Raw genomic sequence first — 8,954 nt, 5'->3', positions numbered from 1 at the left:
TGTGAATGGGTTTTACACTAAATTCACAGGAAATACAAGTCAACACCCAACGTTTCTTGAACCAGGGTTATCAACACGAAATGATGTGAGGTAGTTGGCTATAAGATAACGCATAGGGCTGTGAGTTAATGATTAAAGAGAGTTCTTTAGAATACAGTCTGCTGCTAAAAAGTGTAATATATTACTTCACTCTGCTTCGCAGGTTCTTTAAAAAAACAAGTTTTGACATTAGCCCTCCGTGGTCTGTACGGAGAAAACGGAGGGGAAACTTGAGCCTTGAGACACCATGTGGTTACTTCAAGAACTATAGACCACATTCACACTTGATACAGGGGTGGTTTTAGATATTGATATTTTCCCAAACGATACTAAAATATTCCCAACAATGAAATACCTTTGGATACACAGGAAATTGTTCTCTTAACTAAGCTTAAAATTCCAACAACAGACTGCTGATGTCATGATTATATATAAAACTTTATTGGATGGAATGACATAGGTGTCTTCTTACAGCACAACAAGTCATAAAGGTGCCTGTTGAATAAACTTTCGACCAGTCACATTTCCAAGAGTGCAGGATCGATGACAACGGTCACCACAGCAACACAGGAAGCTCTGAGGAATTCCCTCGGAACATCCAGAATCCTCACACGCAGTGGCTCAGTTCCACAACATTCACAACAAAGGAGTCCGCGGTTGAACAGAACCTTTCAAATCCAAACTGCCCAGTCCATAGAAAGAGTAGGGTTTATACTTCCACAGAGTGGAATAGGAATGAGTCATCAGTCTTTAGAACATGCCAACCAGTTTGAATTTGCCCTCCTGTTTGTTGGGCACTACGTTGATGAAGGTCTTGTAGAGTACAGTTCCCATGGGCAGCTTGGTGATAACCTTGAAGGTCTCAGAGCTGCGTGGGGCTGGAACATACACCTCCTTAGTGAACCTGACAATGCCGTCCTCCAGGGCATACAGGGTGTTGTTGGTTCCAATCCCCACCTGAAAGAGAGGTGGGGGGAGACAGAAAGAGAGGAGGGGAAGATAGATTAGTTGACAATCAACCAGCCACCTACAGACATTTGAAAGCTTCCAGGGGTGTACTCACTAGGAACCAAACGAAACAGCGAGGGACCTACCTGAATTTGTCCTAATAGAAACATAGTTCTCTTTGGAGTAAACGGTTTCTTTTGAAAAACATTTTGCTATGATGTCGGACTAATGAATACACCCCAGGATATTAACAGTGTGAAACCTTACATGTGCTCCTGGTTGCCACCTCATGAGCCTCTGTGTTGCTAGGATGTTGCCAGCGTGGACAAAGTTCCCTGAAGATGGATGACAACAAAACAGAAGTGTTTGTTAGATAATGCAAACACGAAGTGTGTAGGATCTAATGTTGTCACGATACCAGTATCGCGATATTACGATACCTCATTTTCCATGGCAAAAAGAAAACAAAGCAGAATAAACACTTTGGACTTTCAAAAACGACTGTATGAAATGGTGACAAACTCAGCAAAAAAAGAAACATCCCTTTTTCAGGACCCTGTCGTTCAAAGATCATTCGTAAAAAATCAAAATTCCTTCACAGATCTTCATTGTAAAGGGTTTAAACACTGTTTCCCATGCTTGTTTAATGAACCATAAACAATTAATGAGCATGCACCTGTGGAACGGTCATTAAGACACTACAGATGGTAGGCAATTAAGGTCACAGTTATGAAAACTTAGGACACTAAAGAGGCCTTTCTACTGATTCTGAAAAACACCAAAAGAAAGATGCCCAGGGTCCCTGCTCATCTGCGTGAACGTGCCTTAGGCATGCTGCAAGGAGGCATGAGGACTGCAGATGTGGCCAGGGCAATAAATTGCAATGTCCGTACTGTGAGACGCCTAAGACAGCGCTACAGGGAGACAGGACGGACAGCTGATCGTCCTCGCAGTGGCGGACCACGTGTAACAACACCTGCACAGGATCGGTACATCCGAACATCACACCTGCGGGACAGGTACAGGATTGCAACAATAACTGCCCAACTTACACCAAGAATGCACAATCCCTCCATCAGTACTCAGACTGTCCTCAATAGGCTGAGAGAGGCTGGACTGAGGGCTTGTAGGCCTGTTGTAAGGCAGGTCCTCACCAGACATCACCGGCAACAACGTCGCCTATGGGCACAAACCCACCGTCGCTGGACAAGACAGGACTGGCAAAGGACTCCCTTATGTGGTACCCTTCCTGCAGGCTCATCCTGACATGACCCTCCAGCATGACAATGTTAGTCACATGTCTGTTAGTCACATGTCCGTGGAACTTGTTCAGTTTATGTCTCAGTTGTTGAATCTTGTTATGTTCATACAAATATTTACACATGTTAAGTTTGCTGAAAATAAATGCAGTTGACAGTGAGAGGACGTTTCTTTTTTTTGCTGAGTTCAGTGTGAGACACAGCGTGTGACATAGTGCTATAACTTGGAAAAAAACACGTGATTCTGGGTGACAAAATCAGATGTTTTTTTCCCAACATTAGGACTGATTTCCTCAAGAAAGTCCGATTCATGTTTTGTTTCCTTGCCATGATACCTCTTGAGTATCACGATACTGGTATCGCGACTGTCCTAGTAGGGTGAAAGACATAACATGCACCTCACAGAGATGTCAGAACTAAGCATACTGACAAATAAACAGCATTAACGTAGCTACCATCTGTTTTCTTGAAGCCATATCTGCGACCAGGGCTCTTTCCACCGAGGTTCTTGCTGCTACCGCCTGCCTTCTTGGACGCGAACCGCACCCAGTCCGCAAGAGAGGACTGGCAAGGGAGCAGAAGACCTGCAATTTCATTGAGTTAACATTGTAGTTTGGAAACATTGTAGCAGTCGTAGCAAGGGGATACAATGACTGTCTGGCTTGTATAATGACAGTGGGCTGTTCAATGCCATTTGTGATGCTCATGCAATGCTAGCAACTTCTTTCCAATGTAGATAGATAGCTGTCGGATACACCAGCTGTAGTCCCGACATAACCGATCTCTCAAACTCTAGGCAGCATTCTGCCTTCTCCTTACAGTTCTCAGGCATTCCTTTCACCCACGACTGCCTCCTGTGAACTACAATCGAAAACATATGGCCCTTAACTTTTATCAGTGAGAAACAATCCTTCAAATAAAAGATAGTTACTGTAGCAGTTGTGCACTGATCCACACAGTTATGGAGCCTCCATCCGACGAAACTACACTTCCTGAGTTACACTTACACACAGGTGTTCAGAGCATGCTAGATAGCTAATTAGAACAGGAGGTCGGCTCTTGGCTTCTGTCTGTTTTCTGTAAACAAGTGTTGTAACATGGAGATATGGCTCAGCGGGAATATTAACCCTATCAAGGTATGTATCAATTCAACCTTTTTTTTAACCATACTGCAGGTGATGCATGTTAAGATCCCCGACGCTCGGTTTTTACATTAACAAAACTTCACCGTACAGAGGATGCCTTCGTCCAATGACTTATGTATAATCTAATGGAACTGAGAGTCATGATGAAGAGCTAGACGTGACCGTGCAATCCAATCCCTCGACAGCACGGCCACGCATTATTACATACACAAAAACCGAAATGTTCAAATATAATTTTAAATCAACATTTGTGATAGAAAAGAGAAGTTTAGGTTCAGATTTTCGTCTAATAGAAGGGGCCCTGCTGTCCAGGCATTGGATAGCATGGTCATGTCGGGACTACACTAGTTATTGATAAGCCAAGGGGGCTTTACAGCCTCCCCTTAGGGTTCTCATTGAAGGTATGAACCCCAACTGGCTCACTGTGAATTACAATCTGGACGCTCTGTTAACGTTTAGACACTTTATTAACCATCGCTTGCGATACAGTTCTGGAAACCTTTGGAACTTAACTATAATTAAGTTCCAAAGCAAGAAAGAATTAGGGCTGGACGATATGGTCAAAATAACAGATCCCAGTATCTTTAAAAAAATTGGACGGTGTTTCATGTTTTTGATGAATAAAAGTTGTACATTTGCTTTTTGAGTAGTGAGTGATCCCAGTGCTTTATGAGTAGTGAGTGATCCCAGTGCTTTATGAGTAGTGAGTGATCCCAGTGCTTTATGAGTAGTGAGTGATCCTAGGGTTGCAACACATATATTCTAAATTATTTCAATGGGTCTTTCTCCAGTATAAAACTTATTCTCCAGTATAAAACTGATTGTTTTATGCTGTGCAATTCAACCAAAAATCTGGGTTTGGCCGCAGTAGGCCATCATTGTAAATAAGAATTTGTTCTTAACTGACTTGCTTAGTTAAATAAAGCTTAAATAAAATTAAAATAAATACAAAAGATACACTTACTGTATGCAGGTGAGAAAAGTTGCACCAGGCTGTGTTTTCAATTACTACCTCCAGCAGAGGTGTCACCTTGTGCTCGCATTTCCACTGGACAATTTCATATTTTCAGCTGGAAGCAGGCGTTTGTCAAAACACAGCCGGGTGCGACTTTGATATGTGTATCTTTTTTATTTGAACAATTCTCTTATATGAAAGTTATGTTCCCAAAACCATATTGCAAGCGAGGTGTATTTGCTTTGAGTCAGAGGGTCGGTTTCGCCGGGCATAACCCTTGGGCGGCATATAGGTACGTGGAATGCCTCAATCTATTACACTTTTGCCATTTGAGTCATAAGGGCAAGGACTACACCAGCCGATGATAGTTAACTAACTAAATTATGCAGGACGAACTAGCAGATCCGAACAGATTGTTTACAGCTGCACAACATTCCTGTGTAGCTCAATTCAGGGATGAGAAATGCGTTTTACTCGGAATTGTCCCATTATCCTAACTATTACACAGAATATTAAATTGTGTTACATTTTCTCGGTGTAACAGTTTGGATAATGGGACAATTCGGAGTACAACGCCTTTCTCATCCCTGGATTGAGGTACATTTTTCGACCCATATCCCGCACCGGCTCCGTCTGACCTACTGCAGCTTTAAGCAAGCTGATGACAGACAACGAGCTATTGTTATGCTTGCTTCAAAAACACGTTATCCAGCTAGATAGCTTTATAATAAATACGCGTCATTGGCGTATATTAGTCTAAAGAAGTGTTTCATAGAGGTTTTAATTAACGCAAATAAATGATGATTTGAATATTTTACCTGCTCTGGACTTGAACATCAAGGACGCGAGCGCAGCCATCTTGTTTTACTAGTTACCAGAGCCGCAAAGTCAATAGTCTATATAGTAACAATTCATGAAATCAAAAATTAGCTTTTTGGTCTTAATTTATGGTTAAGCATAAGGTTAGCAGTGTGGTTAGGGTTAAAATCTTATTTTAAGAAAAATGTGTAGAAATCGGCGGGGTTTAGCCGTCATTTTGTGGCTGCGGTTACTAGTGACGACCATGTGTCACATCAAAACCCTCCCGTCAACCACCACAGCCGCGGAACACAAAGTTGTAATGGCAAATCCAGATAAATAGCGAATTACTTTTATTCTTTTAAAAATAAAATATTGAACACATTCTACAATAATGGTTTAATAACAATGTGAGCTAGTTATTTTAAATTACTTTGACAGGTAGCTAAACGTTACTGTAGCTTGCGAGGTTAGTTTTTACCTCCGCAACATTTCTTAGGTAATTAGCTACTGTAACTAAATGTAATAGTATTGTAATGAACAGGCAGGGAGCATGTTTCGAACCCTCGAACTTCAAGCCCGAAGTCCGGCGCGCTATCGACTGTGCCGCAAAAGCATGCTCAAGCGGCAGAGTCGATTTCCGCGCTTATAAACCCAGGGTCATTACAGTATGTAATTAGGCCAGACTATAATACGTCGCGAATGTTACTGTTACAATAATTACTTACAAGTTATTAACTATATAACTAGCTAGCTGCACGACGACGAACCCGTGTATATGGGCAAAGTATGGCATTATAGCCTCGAGAGACCTTTGATGAGATTTAACGGCGGTTGGCATCCAATAAATGTTGCATTACCGCAACTTACTAGACTGGAGTATAACTCCCTTATACTTGAAAAAATAAATACCCTACCACCTAACACTACACTCACAAAAATAAATATATCATAGTCCATTATTTAAATATATTTAGTCCTAATTCAGGCCAACAGCCTGAAATGATGGGACACCACCACTTAACACACCCCATAACTCTTCTGATGTCAAGTCTCGCACACCCAAATACCTCTCTGCAGCTGCCACCACAAACTCTATTTTCTGCGATTTACTCTCCATCCCAGCAGTACAGTTGATAACTATTGCTATAAATGCCAAAAATCCAATCTTACTGGAACGTATATCACTTGTTGGTTTATCCCTCTGTACTGGTACAGCTCTACTACTCCCACCACTCCTTTCAGGATCCCTCCCCCTTGACTCATCTTCCTGTACTTTCTTCACTGCCTCAGCATATGACAACTTCTGCACTACTCTAACCCTGGAAACCTAAACCTGCCTCTCTCGCACGGGACATTTCTGATCCCCAACACCATGGACACCGCTACAATTAACACATACCACTACTTTCCCCAATACTACACATTCCTTTGTCTCATGCCCTTCTGCACACTTCTCACACCTAGGAACCTCCCTCCTACACACTGCTGCCACATGCCAATGAGCTTGACACCTGTAACAACGTAATGTATTCGGCACAAAAACTCATACAGGATAACTTTGTCAGGCAAAGACTCAACATCAAAACTCAAAAGAACAGACAATGACTCTTCAGTTTCCCCACTCACGCCACCCTGTCTCCGCCGCACAAAACGTTGAGCATCAAACACCAGGAATCTGCCCCTTCAGTTGGTCAGCTTTCACATTTACCGCTACCCCAGTAATCACTCCTTTCAATGGCACCCTTTTCTTGAGAGCAAAACAATTCACATCTCCACTTTTTTCAAAAACATCTTTATCTTGACCCTCGGTGCAAGCCTCGGGCTCTGAGAACTTCACCACACCTACCACCTCCGATACTTTGCTCTCATTCACTTCCATTTCTCCTCATGTCTTCAACTCCCTCTGCTTACACTTTCTAACAGTCTTCTTTAACAAACCATCTACCTTTTTTTCTGCCATTTTTTAACTGACTCAAGCTCACCCTCTCCCTCCCTCTCTCTCTTAGACCTCCCCTGCCTCTCTTTTTCCCTTCATTCCTCCTCTGTATTCCAATTATACATCTCCTTATGATAACACTACACTTCTCCTGATGTATATCTTGTTGTTCCTTTCTCAAGGGGTCGTCACAATCTTACAATCAACACGAACCCCTCAGGATGTAGCGCTCAAATTAAATTTTATTGGTCACATACACGTATTTAGCAGATGTTATTGTGGGTGTAGCGAAATACTTGTGTTCCTAGCTCCAACAGTGCAGTAGTATCTAACAATTCGCAACAATACACACACATCTAAAAGTAAAAGAATGGAATTAAGAAATGTATAAATATTACATTGAGCAATGTCAGAGTGGCATTGACTAGAATACAGTAGAATAGAATACAGTATATACATATGAGATGAGTGAAGCAGTATGTAAACATTATTAAAGTGACTAGTGTTCCATTATTAAAGTGACCAGTGATTCCAAGTCTATGTATATAGGGCAGCAGCCTTTAAGGTGCAGGGTTGCGTAACTGGGTGGAAGCCAGCTAGTGATGGCTATTTAACAGTCTGATGGCCTTGAGATAGAAGCTGTTTTTCCAGTCTCTCGGCCCCAGCTTTGATACACCTGTACTGTCCTCGCCTTCTGGATGATAGCAGGCTGAACAGGCCGTGGCTCGGGTGGTTGATGTCCTTGATTATCTTTTTGGCCTTCCTGTGACATCGGGTGCTGTAGGTCTCCTGGAGGGCAGGGTGTTGCTATGGTTTGATTCCACTTCGTGTTCCTGCTGACTAGTTGGAATGTGCAAGTTGGGGAGCAATGTCAGCACAGCAGTTAATGGCCATAGTTAATGGCCATTCACACACATGTCACACGCAAACTGTTGTGTGGAATTGGATTTATGTACACCAATATGCTTTAAAATCTGGCCCGCGGGTGGTTTGGAGTAAAACAATATATTTATTTTAGCAGTGGGAAAATTAACTCGATACACTTTCAAATGACTAAAACCAAATCGAAACTTGGTAGAAATTATAATGGACCTACATTTATACAGTTTCTTGACTGTGTCTAGCTCGCTAATAATCACTGAAATTATAGGTAGACAGTCAGGTAGTATTGAAAATTCCATAAAAGTTGCGTAGAGGACTATCTTTCGCAAATTTTGATGGCGTGGAAATATAACACATTTTCAGTGCAGCCCTCTGTACCTCGTTGAAGACCGAATACTGCCCCAGGGCAAAATGAGTTTGACATCCCTGATTTACACCATGGACACTACATCATTTTTTTTCTAAAGTTAAATCGCTAAACTTTTTGCAGGTATTTTTTCAATTTCATATTAAAGACAATATGGAATCATACACAGTGGGACATTTCTTCCCTATAGACATCAATAATAACAACAGTATTCAAATATGACATTTCCTACCTACAGACATCAACAACAGTATTCAAATATGCCAAGAAAGTGCTGTAAGATGTCATATTGCTGAGTATACCTTTTAAATATTTATATATTTTTTTATCTAGGAACAAAAAGAACAACCAAGAAAGCATAGTCACACAATGATCATGTACATTATTTCATGCTAAACCTCCATAAAAAAGCAGGGCTGTGAAAGACGGGTCCATGGCCTGGGCCAGCAGGGCTGTGAAAGACGGGTCCATGGCCTGGGCCAGCAGGACTGTGAACAGATGGGTCCATGGCCTGGGCCAGCAGGACTGTGAACAGACGGGACCATGGCCTGGGCCAGCAGGACTGTGAACAGACGGGTCCATGGCCTGGGCCAGCAGGGCTGTGAAAGACGGGTCCATGGCC

The 8,954-nt window shown here is 42.1% G+C and overlaps 1 protein-coding gene across 2 annotated transcripts; it reads right to left on the bottom strand.

Moving 5' to 3' along the window:
* Window positions 1-458: 458 nt before the first annotated feature.
* Window positions 459-5,434, bottom strand: LOC115201665 (39S ribosomal protein L27, mitochondrial). 2 transcript variants are annotated; one of them, XM_029765480.1, is made up of 4 exons: window positions 5,165-5,434; window positions 2,702-2,830; window positions 1,255-1,322; window positions 459-996 (listed from the first exon to the last, which is right to left on the bottom strand). In XM_029765480.1, the coding sequence occupies exons 1-4, from the start codon at window positions 5,202-5,204 to the stop codon at window positions 790-792; spliced, it is 444 nt and encodes a 147-aa protein (XP_029621340.1). In that variant the 5' UTR covers window positions 5,205-5,434; the 3' UTR covers window positions 459-789. The 2 variants fall into 2 exon arrangements, with proteins under 2 accessions (XP_029621340.1, XP_029621338.1); XM_029765478.1 differs by lacking the exon at window positions 5,165-5,434 and adding an exon at window positions 3,066-4,113.
* Window positions 5,435-8,954: the final 3,520 nt, after the last annotated feature.

Source organism: Salmo trutta, chromosome 10 (genome assembly GCF_901001165.1).
Source record: "Salmo trutta chromosome 10, fSalTru1.1, whole genome shotgun sequence".
Classification (NCBI taxonomy): domain Eukaryota; kingdom Metazoa; phylum Chordata; class Actinopteri; order Salmoniformes; family Salmonidae; genus Salmo; species Salmo trutta.
The sequence above is the reverse complement of the archived record's forward strand: the minus strand, read 5'-3'. Positions and strand labels throughout refer to the sequence as shown.

Excerpts from the sequence above, each read along its gene's own strand:
- LOC115201665 (XM_029765478.1), bottom strand. The coding sequence starts at position 3,123 with ATGTTTTCGATTGTAGTTCACAGGAGGCAGTCGTGGGTGAAAGGAATG. Across the intron at positions 1,323-2,701 it reads TGGCTTCAAGAAAACAGATG|GGAACTTTGTCCACGCTGGC; the intron begins GTAGCTACGTTA and ends ATCCATCTTCAG. Across the intron at positions 997-1,254 it reads GGTGGCAACCAGGAGCACAT|GTGGGGATTGGAACCAACAA; the intron begins GTAAGGTTTCAC and ends CCTCTCTTTCAG.